At 42.0% G+C, this 21,059-nt stretch overlaps 1 protein-coding gene across 4 annotated transcripts in view; it reads right to left on the minus strand.

Moving 5' to 3' along the window:
- LOC116939751 (spectrin beta chain, non-erythrocytic 1) overlaps window positions 1-20,177 on the minus strand; it is a 50,921-nt gene extending 30,744 nt beyond the window's left edge. For 2 of the 4 annotated variants that reach the window (XM_032948517.2, XM_032948515.2), the window contains exons 1-2: window positions 19,522-20,177; window positions 9,758-9,945 (exon numbers count right to left, since the gene is read on the minus strand). In XM_032948517.2, coding sequence (XP_032804408.1) covers window positions 9,758-9,911 — 154 coding nt within the window. In that variant the 5' untranslated portion in view covers window positions 9,912-9,945; window positions 19,522-20,177. Of the gene's footprint in view, window positions 1-1,603; window positions 2,109-9,757; window positions 9,946-19,425; window positions 19,450-19,521 lie in introns of those variants that run through there. The other 2 variants (XM_032948516.2, XM_032948518.2) reach the window with 2 other exon arrangements.
- Window positions 20,178-21,059: the final 882 nt, after the last annotated feature.

The raw sequence follows: 21,059 nt of genomic DNA on the forward strand, positions 1-21,059 counted from the left end.
ACTGTGCAAGAACTGTGAATCTGCACGTTAAACATCACTTCGTTTAAAGACCCCCGAGCAATACGCTTCTGAGACGTATGACGAGGTGCGGCGTTCCTGTATTAATAACAGATTACCGATACTATTTGGAAATTCCATTAACTTGGAATATACAATGCAGCTGTGTGTTGAAGCTTTATCGAGGAAGACGAGAGCCATTTTGTAAAGCTGTATGTACACAAGCACTGTCCTTCAACATTCTGTATTTGAAATAATTGCAGCACCCACTCGCAACTGAAATTTGAGAGCTAGAAACGAGATCACTCATTAATAATGCAGCTGTAGTCACCAAATGTTGTTCCTATATACTCATTTATGTTTGCTATTTTAAAGAACTACATTGGATATTGTAACATTTTCACTTAAAAAGTTGTACTCTTCTCGGTAATAAATATGCAACAAATGCGTGTGAATGTATTTTGTGATTGGTTCACCATTACAGATTGCGCATGTAAAGTTAATGCCCTAAATTGTTTGTTTCAAACCCTGACACGGAGGGCTGCGTGGTCCGGGTAGCCCACATGCTTGCCGCCGAGAAACATCTCACGGAGTTGATCATTTGATTCCCGTAAACACCTGGTAAATTTGTCATTAAATTACGAAACCGTGCCTTCCAACACAAGTGGACGTTGGGCATTTCATGTAATTTGCGAGAGTAGCCATGATTTATCAGATTCGTAACCCAAATTCCAAATTATAAAATGTGTTTGGCATCGTACATCTGAGTAATCCAGGTGGCTCTTTTAAACGAGCATCTCAATCGACCCCAACGGGTTAAAGAACATTTGTAATAAAACAATAAGTGCTATGCAACTGTAAACCTTAATTACACAAATAAAACGGCAGCTCATTTAGTATACCTGGAATGTCATATATCATATTTGTAAAAAATATATTTGTGAAATGAGAGGGCGGATAAACGCCATTCCTTTCGCCATTCCACGAGCTATCCGATAAGACTGCTCTGGTGACTACTGATACCACTGCTCTTGCTAATAAAACATTAACTACCCTTTCCCGTGCCTGCCTTTGCAAAAAAGACATTACTTTCTTACAAGCACAACCTTCAAATTCTAGTTAAAGGCTTTGCAGACGTGAAAACTTAATACCTTGGAGCGTGTTCTTCAAAACAGCAGAGGTGCTTCTCAGATGCGTAGAACCAATGTAGCAATTACACTGGCAAAACGATAACATCGTTTGATAGCATTCCTGCTCTTCAGCTCAATGAAACTTTTTGTGCGACCTTCAGACAATGTGCGGTAAATTATCGTGCACGTAATTTTAAAAAAACACCCTCCCCAGGATTTACCACTCTGTTCTGCAAATGCAGATTCGTCTACGTGCATTATTGATACATCTCATTAATGCATTAATTAAAAGCCACTGCAGCGAGAGTTCCTGGGAGGGAAACCATACCGTTTACAATAGTGATGTCCATTTAATACATTTCCTAATTTATGGCTGCATCTGAACAACAAAACGTGTGTCCTGTTTAGCCACGTGCAAGGCCATCCAACCCCTCGTGGCTGAGGAGCGGCTCTCTCGGAGAAGTGGCACCACGTACCTTGCAGCTGCTTGAACCTGCCGTCCAGCTGCGCATAGTGCTGGAGGATGGCCGGCGAGTAACCCGGCGCTGAAGAGGGTCTGTCCAACAGGCTATCGTTTTCAGCCATGAACGAAGCACAATCCAAATGTTTAGCTCATTTGCCAACCCAACAGCAGCCTCCCGAAGACTCTCTCCTCCGTTGGAGCAGTCACGCTCACGGCGCAAACTGAAAACGGTGCTCCGGCGATGGGCACTCGAAGCGGAACGCAAAAGTAAACACGGGTAGGCTTCTTTTCAATGGGCGAGTGGGTGTGTAGCCAGCCGCCAAGCACACCGGGCACCACCGCGGGTTGGACAGGATTCTTTTCTTGAGTCTTGCACGGATTCTTACAACCGAAATGGAAGGCTTCGGCGTTTGCCGCCCAAAAAACTGCGGTGGATATTTTTTTCTTATTCTAAGGTTCAGCACCAAGCACAGTGGGCAGTCAAACTTTTCCGTTTACCAGTTCAAAGTCCACAGGGGGAAAAAGTACCGAAGCACAGTAGCTTGCTCTTTGGTATTATGAGTGACTCGATGAGGATTGGTCGGCTCGGTCCATTGTACGGCCTCATTTCTATTTGCATAAAAGGCATGGAGTGGGCTGGGCTATGCTACTCCGCACACACATCCTTTGCACAAGAAAAGTTAATGTGACGTTAAACACACATGCATAACACTGAGCACTGCGACTGTTTTTATGGAATTTGGCCACATGGCAATAGTTTAAGCAACAGAAAAATAAATGTACTCGGTAAAAAAAAAGTTAGCACAGAAATGATAAATGCTTCATTGCTATGGAAAAAAAATCTAACCCTGTGAACCTAAAATCCAAAATGCCTTTCATTCGTGTAAGAAAAATGTATTATTCTTTGTTATACTTATTAGTTTAGCTTTGAACAAATATGCTGGTTAAAAAAAAATGCCTCCATTTTTTTACACCAGTTTTTTGTATGTCCTACAAAACGATAGAGGTCAGTGACTCACCTACCCTCTCCTTCGCACAACCTGTGTCAACGCTGAAAATAAACGCCCCCCCCCCGCTCCACATTGTACCTGCTGCACACATTAAGAACAATATGGCCAGCACATCCACATGTTTGATTAAGAATATACGGAAGAACGTACGCCTTTTGGCGTCCTCTGGTCTAACAACGTTTTGAGACGAGGCTCAAAAGAAAGTTGTCTCTGGTGTGGACCAATCAGTTTCAAAGACAATGCATATATTATCAGAGTATGTTTTTTATTTGCATTCTGACCACAAGTACTGTGGTTAATGCAAACATGATTCATTGTAAAAGGTTTCAGTTTGGTGTTTTAACATCTCAACACCTGTTTTGTTGCCAGAAAAAAGGGGAAAACCTATTCTCATACAGAAGAACTAGTCTAATATTTCACAATCGGGACAAAAAATGTACAGGCAGTCCTCGACCTACGAACGCCCAACTTACGAACACCCATACTTACAAACACCCGTACTTACAAACCAGTTTCCATGAAATATATAAAAAAATTTACATCGACTTAAAACGCCAACTCGCAATTGCAAAACTGAACCGCGAAACTATTTTGTTCAGAGGAGCGATCCTCCGCGAGATGTAATGAGTCGGCCTCGCGCTGTGAGTGTTTGCACAGTGTTTGTGTCTTGCGCTACGAAAGCGATGACCCGAGTTCGATTCTTGCTCACAGCCAACACCAGAATCTGGTGCGTGTATAAAATCACTACTGGGGAGACAAAGGCGGCCGGGCGTGATGTTGGCCACCCATTCCCTCGTGTTCCGTGCTGGCCTTCATAGACGCTGTTCGCTAATAGCACTTGCCCCAACAGCCTGTTAAGGTTACAACAACGTTGGGTGTTTGTGTCTATCTGTGTGTGTGCAATTGTGTTGCGACTTATTTCACCCCTTCCGACTACAGTACAAGCTAGCATCAGGACTCAAGGAAAGTGAAAATAAAAGTTTGTTTTCTATTTGTTACTTTATTTTAGGTTTCATTTACTATGCACTACTTTTTACAGTGTTACAATGCTTCCCTTTTTGTTGAACCTGAACACATTGTATAACACTGACCATATGGGCATTTAAATAGGGTGCATTATTGTGTTCCGACTTACGAACCGTTCGACTTACAAACGGATCTCAGGAACGAATTAGGTTCATAATCCCTATCTGAAAGGGCAGACGCCACAGGCTGTCCCACTGTACAAGGATCTCTTAATGGTGGTAATGAGTTAAAATTTTGAATTGTATAAAGTGTATACATTATTCTAATAGTCTCCATTACAGGCAATTTTTTAGTGAAACAAAAATCCCCAAACCAATGAGTTTTCGGCACTGTACATACACTCCATACATCATATAATTACACAGCATTACAAGATAGCCTCTGCCCATGTGCCCTTTTCAATGTGCTGTAAGCTTGGATGTGTAGCTCTAAATTGAATGTTAGCAACAACAGAATTCATTGAGAAATACCACTGTGTACTATGTGGCAGTAAAGGCACACCTGCCTCATAAAAACATGCCTACACAGAGCAATGTAGTGTGTCACTATTTTATTTGACCTGCTCAGTTAAATTTCACGATCCTTTATAAATATTTGTATGCTTAAGGGCCCTACCAAATGCTGTGGTAGTCACATGGGGCTTGTCTGACCATACTTCTCCTTGCTGGTCAGTACTGGTTGGTGAAGAGGGAGGCCAAGGAGCAGTTCTGATATCAATCGCCATTGATGTGAGCAGTGGCCAGCAATCAAACTCAGGTCGCTGGGGTCGTAGCAGTGCACGAACCACTGTGCCCGCGCTCAGTTATATAATATTCCCACAATGGCAAGTCAATGTTCTGAGCCAACTATACAGGTTGGTACACATTTTTATTTGGCTTTATCATAACGACAACCATCATCGCAACAGATGTTCTCATCATTTTTTCTCAGCGTCATAATCTCTTTAGTGCCGTTTCCCTATCAGCAATCCACTTCCTTGGGTGTTGCCTTTACGTTTTTTGACATGGTCCGTGTGGTGCAAGTGGTTGCATATGGGTCCCCACTTTGCTGATGTCTGTGTTTCAGCTGGTCTCCAGTCTGCATGACGTCATGCGCGTGGACGAAACCCGATCACGATGTGGATTAAGCTCAGCTGGCCACATCGCTGTTGGCGGTACACGCGCGCTCGTATATATTTTTTCTTATGGGTGTAAAAAAAGTCAGGAGAAATATTAACTTGCTCAGCGTTCCTTGACAATGTGCCTGTAGAGAAACAGCCTTGCAACACAGGTGCGTTTTTATGGTAAGATTAGGGGAATGTTGTCATTGCCTCTGATAATGGCACGTCAAGGGAACGATGATGATATGAACTGTTTGTAACGCTGGAGGAATAAGTGGTTGTATGACCTAAAAGGATGAGCAGCAAAGGGGCATGACACGAATAGCAAGACAACAGCCATTAAAGCACTGACTTCAGACTTGGCTTGTTTTTTTTTATTGCAGTAATTACAGTGTACAGCTACTTTAAGGAAAATGACTCACAATTTGACCTCAGCGTTGTTTTTGTGTTTTCAAATCCGGTGTACTCAAGGGGACTTTTATGCTGAAATCACACCAGCACCCTTTCTTGAGTTTAAACAATCAGCCTACAGAGCAGGTAGGACAGGTTTTTGGCCACACTGTAAATGCTAGTCAGCCGTGGAGACATGGCGGTAGTCCCTTGCAACTGGTCCATTCCAGAATTTACAAGGGCAGCTGGCAGTCAAATCCAGTTTTCTGTATCTTTTTACCCAGTTTCCTCTGCGAGGCTTTTCCTAGTGCAGCTGTTGTGCTTCTTTTTGTTACCTCGGGTACGCAGTTTATGGCAGGGGCTGGAGACAAATAGTGAAGTACACGTTTTCCAACGAAACGAGCATTTGTGAGCATGTTAACCCCCTCGCTCAATACCATAGCGGTCGCTGTGGATATATTTGGAGTGTACAAGCAAAAGAGATACAAATACAAACATGAAGGCTAAAACATTTAACGAGTCACTGTCTCTTGGTTTTTGTGATCCATGAAATTGTGCGGCTGCTGGTGGGTGCACGACATGCCCCTCTTCATTTCAAGGGCACCGGTGATCATTGTATGCTTGTGTGGGAGAACAGTGACATAATTGTTCGGCAAACAAGAAACTCTTTTTAAAAAAATTGTCATTTCAATCACAAGATACGTTATTGCCAGTTGCAGTGTATCTCGAGTCAGGTGATCACACCATTCTGGTTTTCCCACCACGTGCCTGCCCGCAAAATGAAAATAATTACTGTAACTTTAAAAATATATAAAAGCCACTAGAACTGTCCGTTCCCTAATCCATACAACACGTTATACTAGCACGATTGTAACAGAATCCTGTATTTTGTCCAAGATAAACGAACTGTTCGTTATCACTTCCACGCAGTGATTGTCTATTGTTTTAATAGGTATCTGACAGTTGGGAGTCCAAATGCTTTTTACTCATTTTGGCTGAGAATTTTTCTGCAATAATGGTCAGGTAATGCTACATTTGAATGATGGATGGATTTTTTTTATTGAAAACTAGATAACATGCCAATCAGATGTCGTGTAGTACTTTGTAGAATTGGTGGAAAAATTAAAATGGTGTTTAACTCTTATTTTTTTAAACATTGGATGGCATTCAAATTAATATATAACTATGTGTTTCACAAGACTAAAGGTTACTTTCTTGTGCTAATATATGCACTGACCTGCCGTGTAAACACGGTGTACTTTACAGTCTGTAGCATACTTTCAGATATTTTCAGCACTAAGTTGAAAATAGATCCTTTTTTTGCTCGAGGAATCAAGGAATTTTCCTCGTGACTTCGCGATGCCATGCTGTGGGTGTGGGGAGCATGGGGGATGGGTTATAAGTATCCAATTTAATGGTCAAGAAAAATTACTAATTTACTTTATTTATGGATGGACGAGAATGTTTTCTACAGGGGGGAATAAAATATTAATGCAACTAAATTTGGTGTTTAAAAATTGTACAAACTGCATTAAAATGTGACGGAAACTACAAAAAAATCCCGTTTCTTCTCAACCATGAAGCTACACAGCTTTGGGCCGAGTTCCTGCTGGTGAATACTTCCATCGGGCTTTATCATTCAAGAGGAATTAAGTACTGTATCCTCGAATGCCACAGTAGGAAGATGTATACTTTAATGTGTTTTACTTCTTTCGCACCGTACGCAGCCTCCTGTGCTAATCGGAGGTGCAGGGGAAGGACAACAAACTGAACACAAAAATCAGTTATATAGAATGAGTTTTCAATTTTGATTTAATAGTGCATTGCTCCGGTGGCTTCCTAATATCAGAAGGACGATCGTTCCAGATGGCCGCAGAAGCGCATCTGAAAGCATGCAATGCAGTGTCCGTCTTTGTTCAATAGCTAGACAAAAGCCGCTGCGAGGATGACCGGAGTTCACGTGATGGTTTATACTCCTTGCCGAAATCAGCAACGTATTGTGGTTCATTTGTGGCAAGCATTTTGAGCATAATGAATACAACCTTACAATGTATTGGTTCGGCAACTGGAAGCCAATGCAGCTTGGCGAGCACTTGATGACAAATAATTTAAATCAACGTCATAACCGCCAGATGCTGAAACTGACAACCCTGCACAGATGCTGTTCACCAACAGATATACTGATATTGGAACCATGATTTAAGTGGGATCTGCCAAGTGAAACTGTGTTGGTCAAGCGATGTCAGAATGATACTACTTCCAGGCAGAAAAAAAATGCCTCATTTACAATTGTAAATATTTTAAAGCCACTAATTTTATTAGACTTGAGGCGAAACTGCGCACGAAAATTAAGCGAAAGTTCTAGCTACGCCAGCTAGCATTCCCTGCTTTAAAAAAAGGATCGCTTTTTATAAAAAAAAAGTAGAAGTTGGTTAATGACTCAACCTTAGCAATGCCATTGGCAGCATTACAAGGCATGCCGAGCACCACAGTGGTACAGAGCCAACAGAAACATGCGAAATAACTACATTTCATTCCAAGTTATGTCTATCGCAGCCTTGGGTAACTCTCATCAAAGATTTATTTTCGGATTGTACTGCGTGTTGTTCAGCATGATGCCCGTCATTTCACTCCACGTGCTGGGAACTCGGTTGCTGAAGAAGCTTCCAGCATGTGGGAAGAAGCTAATCATCAGACACAGAACAACAACTACCAAACCTACTTGGCCAAAGGATGAGCTCTGCTAATTTTCTATTGTCAAAGTAGCAAGACAATGGTCCATATTTGTTTTTGGGTCGCTAAATTAAAAAAAACAAATATGAACCATTCTAATGTTGACTACTTTTTTTAAGTTAGCACAGACACTATTTGCTGTCCTTAGAGCCTCCTAGTGGATAAATAAACGCATTTAATCTGTCTACCAAGCCTTGAAATATTAGCTTTATGTTGTGTTTTTCCAAGGGAAAATCAAACCTCTTGGGCATACATTTTAAACAGCTCATTATAAATAATGTGAAAGTAATTGTCCGGTTGAATTTTTAAAATATCAATACCGTACACATTCATAATACGGTCTAAATTTGTTTTTACTCTTGCGCTGAAGGAACTGTGGTGCCACGCCTCACTATGCATAGCTGTACCATGAGCTCAGCGGCTTTTGCCAACAGCAGGAGAAGCTGTACAAACAGGGAGCCCCACAGGAGAAAAAAACCTTGTAAAACACAGGGTCAGCTGGGAATGTCAGAGTGCACATTCAATTGCCATTTTTTTGTTTATTTATAAAGATTCCTTTAACTTGTTAACGTTGATGCAAGTATTTTATATGGCCAGTTGAATATAGTGCAGCAATTTACACTATTGCCAAATAAATAGTTGAGTGAGCAATGTAAATCTGAAAACTTAAGCTCACTATAGATCTATAACACAAATTGAAGATTATAAACATTCCGAATGGGCAACCCATCCTATGAACTAGGTGAACCTTCCCCAGCAGCCCTGCAGCCACCTGTCAACCCCGCTCCCCTTCCTGTTGGTCCGTCCTTCATTGTCACATGGTAACGAGTGTCACTCACCTGACACTCACCAGATACTCATCTGGTGAGTGTCATCTGACATTCATGACACCACTCAGCAGTCACCCATCAGACGGACATTTACCAAAACCTCACTGGACACTCACCAGACACCAATAAGCAGACACTCGCCACTCACCTGACACTCAACACGAACATGTACTCGCTGGACAAATTGAAGAAAAACTCCGTTTAACACGTAGCCTTTCGCGACCAATATTATCCACAATAAAGTTTTTTTGGGGGGGTTAGATCGCGTAAATATCAACGACAAACTATAGCACGAGGCACTCTCAACTGTACCCCATTGGCGACTCACATAGTGCAATATTGTATATCGTCCAGCTGGGGGTGCACCACCCATCGTGCCTTGCAGGCAGTCACAGGGTTCTTTGACCGAAATCAATAAGGGTCAAGTCTAGGTAACTCCGATATAACCTGTGACTGATTGTGAGTCAGAGCACTACAACATCTCATGACTAGAATGGTGGAGTGGTTTTGGAGGATATGGCGAACAACTAAAAGAACACACGGACAAATAAAATATGACGATGCCCTGAGCAAACATGGCAGCCCCAGGTTTGAAAATTACACTTATGGACTAAAACTGTTCCTTCCCGCTATAAAAAAAATACTATTGTGCGGTTTGTGCATTTACCTATTTTCTTGAAAGTGCAGAACAGCAGGTGCCGTGTATCAAATTACTTCCACACTCACAATTCAAGGCAAACACACTGCAGTACAGGTAAAAATCAGTCTTTTAGCACCCTCATAAGGACAGTCGGTACTACTGCATAGAGCCCCTCTGGCTTACTTCCATCAAAAGCACCCCATAGTAAACTGAACAGAAGCCTACTTTCTGTGAATTAAACATGTTTGTTAAGATGGAATGTTACTTGAGTTTTCAGTTAAGCAAGTTGGCCTGATGTCAGAGTCGGGGAATTTTTTTTTTATTGTGAGAGTACAGATGAGACATTTTTAGAAACAAACTGATAACTCTAAAGACAGCACAGCCTTGCCTTCACTCTGATCTATGTTTGTGAAGCGAGCGAGTGTAGCGGAGGCGGTACCAGCAAGAGCCTTGATTCGGGAGCGCTCAAAGAGCCTCGCCGAGCTGTTCTCATTGTCCCAGTCCTCCTCGCTTGCCTCCCATCGGTTGTTGATGCTCTCGTACTGCTGCTGTATGTCCATGCTGCCCTCCAGGTCTTTGCTTACCGCAGTCATGGCTGCGTTCGGCTCTTAGCTCCTCGAGAAAACCCTGCAGATTGGGACGTTGAGGAGAACAACAAAATTACTTCATTGCAGCCGTGAAAAAAAACCCCTAAATGATTTCAGCTATGCCCAGTTGTAATCTCAAACAGCACTGTTAGAAACTGCATGGTACAAGGGAATTTTACAATTATAACATGACCTTTCATACCGTTGTAAAGTTTGCCAGCAATCTGCGCATGACACATTTTCTGCAGCTACACCCAAGTCAAGGGCAAAGAGTTAACGCAACCTGTGATGCATGTCCTCTCGGTTGCTTTTGCACAATTTAAAAATAAATAATAACTTGTAGATTGTTGTTCAATTACTGATAGATGGAGGCCTGCCCATGCAGTGTTGGTAGTTAGAGGTTGTTGACCATACAACACACGCTGGTCAGCACAGGCTGGTGAAGGGTGCCCCAGGAATGATTCAGATATCACTCGCCACTGATAGTAGTCATGGCAGTGAATCAATTTACAGTCATTGGGCTCATAGTGCAGTGCACTGGACCAATATATCATCGCTCCACCCCAAATTTTGCATATTACAGTTGTGAGAAATTGTTGCAAAGGTAAAAATAACAGCCAACATTACACTTTACATTGTAAACCCATCTGTTTAATTCATTTTGGAGCTCTAAGAAGCAAAATGGCTAATCACTGTAATTACTAAATTTTGTAATGTACCAATTTTAAAACTGAGTGGATTATGGAGGGAGTGTGTAATCTGAGCCTTCATAAGGCATTCTATTGCAGCAAGCATCATTAGTACATGATGATGGGTATGAGTGACAAAACATCTGACGTCGGTAATACCCTGTGGTATTACCAGACATTTGCACAAATCGAACCATTCACCCGTTGCGGAATATCTCTGATGGCTGTTGCTGGTTTCCAAGCATGCAGCTGTATTTTCATATTCCACTTTTTCATTTAAGTAATGTGGCTACACTAACCTCATGTACACCGTATATTTTAAACAATGTATTTTGAGCCAATGTTGACAACATTGACAGTGCACCATCCGTGTGGCTTTGTCATTGGTTTGTCATAACGGCAATGCTACAGACCACGTAACCGTATTGCAGTGACGTAGCCCATCACGCCACTAGTGTCGCGACAAATTAAAAAGCAGTGTCCATAGCCATTCTGTTAAAATACAGCCATAAAAATCACTTAACTTGGCAAGACACTTTTGAGTTCATACTAAATATCCCACCTGCTTCTAAATGAAACGACTGTGACACCATGTGCTTGTGCGCTTGGTCTCTCTTTAGATTTCGTGTTTCTTATGTGCATTTGGATTCCTGATACAGATTAACTAAATAATGATGGGGAAAACATACTAAAATGTACACACACGCACCTCCGATTAGCAGGATTGGCTAAGGACAGCGCGAAATAAGTTCAACATACATGCATACCAGTTTCGTGAGATACATTTCTGATTACAAACTTAATGCACTTATCTTATAAACACAGTGGAATAAACAAAGGTTTTTATGCACGTTAATGTCAATGTGTGGTAACAACTCATCAACACATTAACAGCTTACCTTAGTGAATAATATGCAGATTCATTTTCCTCACACGGATCTACAAGGATTTAAATGCTAAATGCACTATAATTCAAAATCAGGTATTACTTCCTCGCCAACATACACTCTAAATGTAATAATGCGATAGAATAAATAACTACATGACCCATTCCATACCGGTATTGGACAGGGTTGAAATATTCAGTCACAAGTTTAGACTTCATGAGTGCAGTAAAGCTGAGGTGGACCACACAAGCCATTCTATTTTTGTTAATCAATATTTTGGTCCAAAAAGCAGGTTGTTATCAATCATAATCACATTGTCACAAATATCGTTAACGATCCTAGTTTCCAAACCCATCACCATGCCATGGCCTGCAGATACTGTAGTCAAAACACACCCAAATACTCACACCTGAACTAAGACGATGCGTTTTTCACCAGACTAAGACTATGCCTTAATACCCCCAAACCAATACATAGGCTTAAACATTTAAGTAAGTTTTTGAAACTAATATTTCAACTAAAAACTGTTGGGTTACTTAATCCTGGTGTAATTAATGTTATCTTGAATTAACAATTACCAGAAGAAAACGTTCAAGTCAAGATTTAAAAACGTAATGCCCAAATTAAGTGAAGATTGGCACCAAAAGTATAGGTGAAAACGGTCACCACTAGAGAAATGGCAATGTTGACTTGAAGTATATGGGATCAAAAGACAAATATAGGTCATGTTGGCACCAAAGGATAATATGTTCCTGAGCTATGGAACCCATAGCTTCCTCGAGCTTATATGATGGTACACATGGCCTGGGCACGATTCATCTCCAGAAGGGTATAGCTGTGACACACGTGTGTTAAGTCTGGACCAGATTTTGAGGATGCAAAGCATTCCTTTTCATCAGAGTAGTGCGAATGCAGCGCACATGTTGTCCTTTGATATAGCATTTTGTATATTATCAAGGTTTACATGCATTAGCATGGCAGAATGTATGTACAGGCAATGTATAAATGTAACTTGTGCTATATCTATATATCTGTGTAGAAAATGTATCCTAGTAAAATACTGCATTCTTAACCATCAGGTATTTGATGAATATTGATTTATATTAAACAAAAATACGAAATAAATGTTGAGTGTCTTATAGTTGACCCCATCAAGGGCAACAACAAATAAGAGTATTTAATGTCTTCCACTATTCATCCTTTTCATGTGCAATCAATATTTATTCAAATATTTACCACTATTAAAGTGCTCCTGGTAAACAATGCCAAGTAGGCCTTCAAGTCTCCATGCTGTAACTTAGATTCCCAGATCAATTTAAGTGAATTGCTTTGTGGTTCTGCTTGAAATGGTGGGACAAAACCACTTGTGTAGTGATAACATTTATATATATTTCATAATCTAACATTTTAAAATATCCTCAAAAATATATAATTTGGCGAGTACCAAACCTTCCATGGACTGTGAGAATGAGTATAATGATATAGGAAAGTGCTGTTGTTTTTTTATATTCTTGGTTCTTTCGGTAAAGTCACGTAAAACGGGAAATAATAAAATACAAATAAACAATAAAATTCTCACGAAGTTGCTGTGGTTTTCACACCTGATGATGATTGCTTGTGTTGCAATCGAAACGTCGTGAGAATTTTATAGTTTTATTTGTATTATTTTATTATTTCCCTTCTACGTGACTTTACCGAAAGAACCAAGAATATGAATCCCTGCAGTCACGAAAGCTTTAAATTGCTGTTGTTTTATAAATAGAAAAAATACACCCAAAGACGGCACACATAGAAATACTGCGGAGGAAATATCCACGAATTGTATATTTGCCACAATCTTATCGCTAACTCTTTGGCCAATAACTCATATTAGTTTCCTCTCCAGCCACATTCTAGATCTTATATTCAACCAAATACCTTTTGGCTGAAACCACCTCGTACCACGCATACCACTGTCAGGTTAAACATATTTCAACAATGACATGTGTAAACATATTCATTATAAAAAAGTACAGTATGTCTTGTGAGTTTTAAACAGTACCTCAACAATAACAAAAAAATCTTAATAGCATTAGTGTAATGTTTTACAAAGACATCTAATATTCAAGTTTACCAAAGTCAAACATGTTCAGGAGAGGATTTGGTGATGAGAGAAAAAAGTGCTGGTAAAACATTTGGTGATGCCAATTAAAACTGGATAAACAGCTTGAACTAAATTACCCATGTCCATGCTAATCTCATAATCTTTTCGTACAAAGATTACAGTGGCAGAGGAACTCCTAGAATAAATTCTTAAGTTAACAATTTCCTGCAGAGCTATCATTAACTTGTGTTTACAATTACAGAAATAATTTTACGTACGACCTTACAAAGACCAAGTCGATCACCACCTCTTTTGTTGGGCTGAATGGCTGTTAACATGTATAAAATGCCTCTGTTGCCAGATTGTATGATAACATTACACATATGGTACCATAATATTAATTGATTATTAATATAGCCAACACCACATACGTCATTAAACAAGGTCGTGCATGTAAAAATGGCTGCATTTATCCAACCATCAAGTTGGAAAAGTACTTGAAAACATTGTAATTTTTTACTCTGCCACCCATTTTCAGATGATAGGCAAAAAGGCGCATTTACATCTAAATTCACTGAATATGATTTGGTTATTTATCCATTTTTATCTCTCCAAGTTATCCTTAAGCATGCAGCAATGAGTTCAGAACTCTTATTTTAACATGACTGCACATCTAATTAATTTAAACTTTTCTTTTTAAAAAAATCACGTTCGATTAGTAAAATTCTACGAGAAATTCAGCAAAGGCAGTAATAGCAAATACAATACTATATTATGCTGAAACTAAAAGCGATGGTGTAGTGGTTGGTGCATTGCTACGAACCGAATGACCTAACGTTACACGGCCATGACTAACATTCATGATGAGTGATATTTGCACTGATCTTCATTCCTCCCTTCACCAACCCACACTGACCAGAATCCTGAAGTATGTCAAACAAACCTTCATCTCATTCAGCAGTGCATTTACAAAGAGCTGTAAACATTTTAACATGAAAATGTAACACAGCTATGATGTCAATGCAACCAAGGAGGCAGTGGTCCTGGCAAGAGAAGTCACATTTTGGTGTGATTTATTGTTTGAGAGTATAGTTGCTCCCTTGCAACAGAATTGCTGAGACAAATTCCAGTTGAAAGGATAACTGGGAGATGGTGGTTGATCCTTTCTAGTGATGGGTGGTGACCCACTTTCCAGTCTGCACGTAGCCCATCTAACACCATTCATTTTAATGCTCCTGTGCTATTAATAGAAAAAGGTTTGCCTCTTCCATTACAACAACTTGACTGATAAATTACGATAGATACTCGGTACTGATCCTGAAATGATCAAAACTCAGCTAATACTGCAAGTCGATCACGAAGAATAAACTTAAGAGCAAAGCGACCAAGCAGAATGTGGTATACGAGTCCACAAATGTATTTGTCCAATCCTATTTTGGTAATAATGTGAATATTAGTGTTAAGAAATGTATTTGAACTTAAAAACACATAAATGATGGGTTATTATACAACGCCATGGCAACATAACATTTAACTTGGTTTCAATTATACAAATTATTAGATGTCGGGAACATTCCTAGTAGGATCGCCAGTGATCAAGTACAGGATTCTAAATCTCTCACAACTAGTCTAAACAGGTAATTGAAAAGAATACACGTATAAAAGGTACACAACAGGAAGCATATGGCCATTAGATGTCTGTATTGCCCTGTAAGTCTGTTTGGTAGAAATTTGAAACAAGGAAAGGTTCATGGCCTATTGTCATTTCTGCCACCCTCAGATTAATCAGAATAACCTACACATTAATACAATGTGCTTATTTGAGTTTTCCAGGGAGCAATTAGAGGGCAACGTCCTTTAAGTGAGACATTGCTGAACATAAACAACATGACCTTGTATAGTTTAACTAGGGTAATAATTATAAGTGAGTAAATATAAAATCAAGATATTACTTTTACCCACGGTTCAAAAAGCTAAAGAAAACACGCAATCACTGTATATATTTAAAACATTACAATACAAATGTATATAGAATACAAATAACTATTTCCAAAGCGCACAATTCCATTTGTAGAGCCAAAAACCTCAATTCATTTCAGACAGGAAGATTTGGTATTTTTGGGCCCCTTTAGTGGAAACTATTGACAAAGGCCCAATTATTTATGTTCATATAGGATTGGGTGTTACTTAGGCCCCCTGTGACCATAAGGCCCAATTGTGGCTGCTGGTATTATCGGTTATATATATTTTTTTGAAATGTCATTTCTGATACATATAAGAGGTTTATACATTACAGAGTTTGGTTTATATGTCTTGCTCATTGGTTTTTATTACAATTCGAGACATGCTGTCCAGACATTAATTACATTATGATATGCCGCTGGCCTGTCCCTGAGGAAAGGCAAAAATATCAGCATGAACCACTTGCTTTTGAACTAAAAGCACTCAAGTATCCTTGGTATAACATCAATAGGCAGAGAACCCAGGCCGATGGCACAATGGCAGGTGTCTCCATGCAAGAGGAGACAGAGATTTTTGGGTGATCACGTTTACCACTGGCTAAAAAGTGCAAATGTTCCGCATTTGTTAAGTGTTTTCACACTATTTTCAAATATTTTAGCAGCAAAACATTACATTCCAGCACAACATAGCCGCGTTAATATGTCAGAGCTTAGCATCTGTGTGTGTAGGTGGAAAGATGTTTACAGGAAAACAGACATCCAAAAAGTGAGAAAATTGCTAACAGTTTTATGTAAATACAGTATGAATGTTCAACAATTTTTGTGGGAATGTCATTTGCTGTAGATGCAATACAATGCTACTGCAGAACAAAATAATTAGTTTGTACTCAGAGTATAAATCAATAACATATTGAATTACGTTTTATTTTTCAAATCCACCATCTGTCCTAGCATTAAATATTATCCGTACATTTTATTGCCCTTACAATCGAAATATTTGTCTTTGGAATATTTATGTGGCAGTATTTTATTGGTTGAGTGTGATGGCATTTATATAACATGGTATAGTTATAAGATTGGCTGATGTATTAACACTCAAATTAATTGCTTTTAAAGTTATGGTTTGTGAGTGGCATAGCAGGCAGGGCCCAGGTGAGAGGCAAGAGGTGAATGCTGGTTTTGTTAAAAATGCCAACCACAAAAAAAACCACATTAACAATTTGCTGAAAGTCACCCATAACTTGGCACAATACCATTTTAATACTTTTAAGTCACACGTTATAATCGGCTTTGGTGCTTGCATCATGCGGGCAAAAAAACACAGCACATCCATACACATTTGCTCCTCGTGAAATTTAGCAGAACACACGCAATATTATCTTCTCATTTTCGCTTTGCCGCTTTACACATTGGGCTCAACAGATCCAAGAATGGGAACCGGCAGACGCCCCCTGGGGGTTCCCATCTGCTAAGGAAAGCGGAGCCACCACCACCCCCCCGCTGTAGCAGCGCCGAGACTGAGGGCCCATTGTGAGGAGGCACACTCCAGCCGCACAAGGAGCCAGGGGGCATCAGCCACGCCCTGGGCGGTGCGGCTGCTAGACCGGGCCGAATGGCGAGTAACATTACCGCGTCCCCCACCTTTAAATATGAAGGCAACAACGGCGAGTGGTTCATACGGCTCCCGGTAAAAAAAAATGCGCAAGCGGCTAAGGCAGTGGGAATTAGAGCGTCTTAAAATATCCCTAAGGCATAAAGCCTGCCTCTCTCCCTGAATTATCAGCAGCCTCTGAGTAGAGACTGTAGGGGTAAAAAGTCATGCCATACGGGTTAGCAGGCCAGTATTGCGAGTACCCAGGTCATATAGCAACAATTCAGTGTGCCAGAGAGTGCGTGCTATCATGCGTGGTTTATATACTTGAGCTGTGGTTATTAGAATATGCAATCCAGTTTATTGAATCGAACAGTTCAGGTTATGTAGTCATTTGGCATAGGATATTGGGTCAAGAGGTGCATGTTATTAGGTCATGGAGTGCGGGTTATAGGGTTCTTGGTGTTGGTTACTAGGTCGTGGAGTACATGTTATTGGGTAATGGAGTGCCCGTTATTGGGAGCCGCTCTCCCAAATGCATATCCTTCCTGCCCCAGTGACCCGCGTCCTCATCCCCAGGGAAATGATGGGAGAGGATCCGCGGAAACGATGGAGGTGACATCAGATAAGCTATTTGAGATGTCAGGGAGGACAAGATGCGAGATGGATAAGCATGCCAAGAAAATGCAGATAAATAGAAAGTTGGGAGGCGAGATGTAATGTTGAAGATACGAGATCGATGTTATACGATGGGGAAGATGGGTGATATTAGAAAATATATAGGTTGGAGATAGAGATGTTCAATGGATGAGGAACGTGATAATACATTGGATGAATTATGAAGATGAAGTAAAGGAGACGGGATGATAAATAGGAATGGGAAAGGATGGTAACGGAGATGTCAGGGAGATGAGTCATAGAGGGCACATGGGGGAAGGGTAAGATAAAGATAGGTGATGGAGATATGATCACGATAGAGGAGATAAGATGGGTAAAGAGGGAGATTTGAATAAAATGGAGGCAGAACGAAAATGGATATGGGAGGAAAAAAAAGATTAAATGTCGAAGATACACGATTCATGTGTGGGGGATGGAAGGATGAATGATGGAAATTAGGGAAATAGAGACAGGGTACAGAGTACACTGTACAAAAGTGAGGGGGATGGGAAAGATATACGCAACTGTACTGTGAAGAAGTGAGGGATATGAATAAGATACGAGATGGAGGAGACGTAAGTTTGCAGTAAGACGAAAAAAATGGAAGAAATAAAATGCAGACAGAAGCCTAAATGGAGGTGGGAAGAATACAGAGATTATAATGTGGAGATGTGGGATAAATGTGAGAGGGATGAAGCAGAGCATTGTGATGGGATATTTTAAAGAGACGGAGGAGACGCGAGACGGATGAGTGAGATGACAATAAAACAGGGAAAGCTGAAATATAGAGAAGTGGGGAAGATACGAGATGAATATCGGAGATGGAGGACAAATGTGGGGGATGGGAATGATGGAACGGCGGAGGAGGCGGGAGTGGAGATGGAGGATCCCGCGGAATGGGAGGAGATGGGATAAGGCTGAGCCTCGCCAACATTTACCGATTTAATTAACAAATTACGCAATTAAGATAACGCATGCAACGTATTATTATTCTTATTACGATTCCCCGACGCCGGAATAGCAATTCATGTAAACGGCAATGCAAATAAAGAAAGATTTCGGCAAATGAATGAAAATGACGTCTTGTATAAAAAAAAATGCATCCCCCGTTGCCCGTTCTCTCTCCCGACCGCTCCCATCACAATGGGCGGCGAGACGAGGGTGGTGGTGGTACGAATAGTGTGTGTGTGGAGAGAGGGCGGGGATGTATAGAGGAGGAGGATAACGACGACGGACATCGTCTGGCGAGAAGATGCTTAAGGTATGGGCGATGATGAGGAGAGGAAAACATAATTTAAACGGCGTTGTACGGAGAGAAAGCGCGGGAGGCCAACACGGGGGCGTCCATGACAACAACACCACCAACAACATCACCACCAGCATCACCACCAACACCCGCCGCACCGTTACACGGCGGCCCAAGCCTTCAGACGAGAGCCCCTTGGCGCCCTTCGTGCAACAATCGCACGGATCACGCGTGAGCCCGGTATCCGCCTCGCGGATTGCGCGGATGGGGCGCTTGCCGCGTACGAATAACGCCGACAACTAACGCGGCCACGGGTGCCGCATACAAATACCACGGGCACGACGGCAGGATTTAAGGCAAACACGGCACACATTCATCGCGTCGGCGAGTGAAACGTAAAACTCACCGCTAGACGTGCACAAAGAGCAAGAGAGAGAGAGAACCACGTTACTGTATGCTCGGCGTGTGTTCGTTAATAACGCGATGGGAGAATTCCACTGACCTCCCTCCCCGCGAAGGGACGTCCTTGCTGCTCTCCTCCAGCCGCTCGGCTATGGCTGATGTCGATGATGCTGCTGCTGCTGATGCTGCTGCTGCTGATTGTACGGGGGGTATAAAGGGAGGTAGGGGGGAGCAGGAGGAGAAGAAACGTGGCGAGCTTCTCCCTCTCTCTCAATTGTGTGCCTGTCTGTGGTCCTTATCCCGTCCCTGGGTGATCACGGTCGGAGCGTGCGTGCCGTCATGAGCAGCAGCAGCAGCAGGAGGAGGAGGCACGACGACGTAACGAGAGCCACTACCACCACCCCCACCACCACTCCTTCTTGTAGCCAGAGTGAATCTCAACATCGGGGCTGGGCTCGCCCCTATGTGTTGTGTTGGCAATGGATTTTTTTTATATATAGATACCGTTATATTTCAACAACAAAAAAAACACCCACGATTTTAACGTTGTTATTATTAATTTTATCAGGGTTACGTCTCTCGTGTTTTTTTTTCGTGCGTAATGCGTTTACTTTTAGACGAACGGAGAGGATCCGGGAGCGGTTTTAGTTTCGGAGGAATGTTGGGTCAGTGGAGGGATGGAGAAGGCTGGCGCGGGGGGGGGTGGTCGGACTATGTCGGAGCCGGGATTAGCGCGGTTTACTTTCTTGCCGCGGAGGGGACAAAGCCGGGAGGAAAGAGACGGGCAGGGCTGTGGCAGCAGCATGCGCGCGGAAACATCACGTCACCACATCACATCCCACACGGCACCACATCCCATCACATCCCACACGGCACCGCATCACATCACATCCCACACGGCACCACATCACATCACATCCCACACGTCACCGCATCACATCACATCCCACACGTCACCACATCCCATCACATCCCACACGGCACCGCGTCCCATCACATCCCACACGTCACCGCATCACATCCCACACGTCACCGCATCACATCACATCCCACACGTCACCACATCACATCACATCCCACACGGCACCGCATCACATCACATCCCACACGGCACCGCATCACATCACATCCCACACGGCACCGCATCACATCACATCCCACACGGCACTACATCACATCACATCCCACGCGTCACCGCGTCTCATCACATCCCACACGTCACCGCATCACATCACATCCCACACGTCACCGCATCACATCCCACACGGCACCGCGTCCCATCACATCCCACGCGGCACCGCGTCCCATCACATCCCACACGTCACCGCGTCCCATCACATCCCACACGTCACCGCATCACATCCCACACGGCACCGCATCACATCACATCCCACACGGCACCGCATCACATCACATCCCACACGGCACCGCATCACATCCCACACGGCACCGCATCACATCACATCCCACACGTCACCGCATCCCATCACATCCCATTACAGCATAACGTCATGGGCATGTCATTACATCACCGTATTGTTGTGTCCCGTTACACCCCAATATGCCAACAAGGCATCACATCGTCATCTCCCCTTGCACCATCCCATCACATCATCACATCCCACCAACTTGCTACTC

The sequence above is a fragment of the Petromyzon marinus genome, chromosome 6 (genome assembly GCF_048934315.1).
Source record: "Petromyzon marinus isolate PM22_M1 ecotype Great Lakes invasive population chromosome 6, UKy_Petmar_22M1.pri1.0, whole genome shotgun sequence".
NCBI classification, from domain to species: Eukaryota; Metazoa; Chordata; class Hyperoartia; order Petromyzontiformes; family Petromyzontidae; genus Petromyzon; species Petromyzon marinus.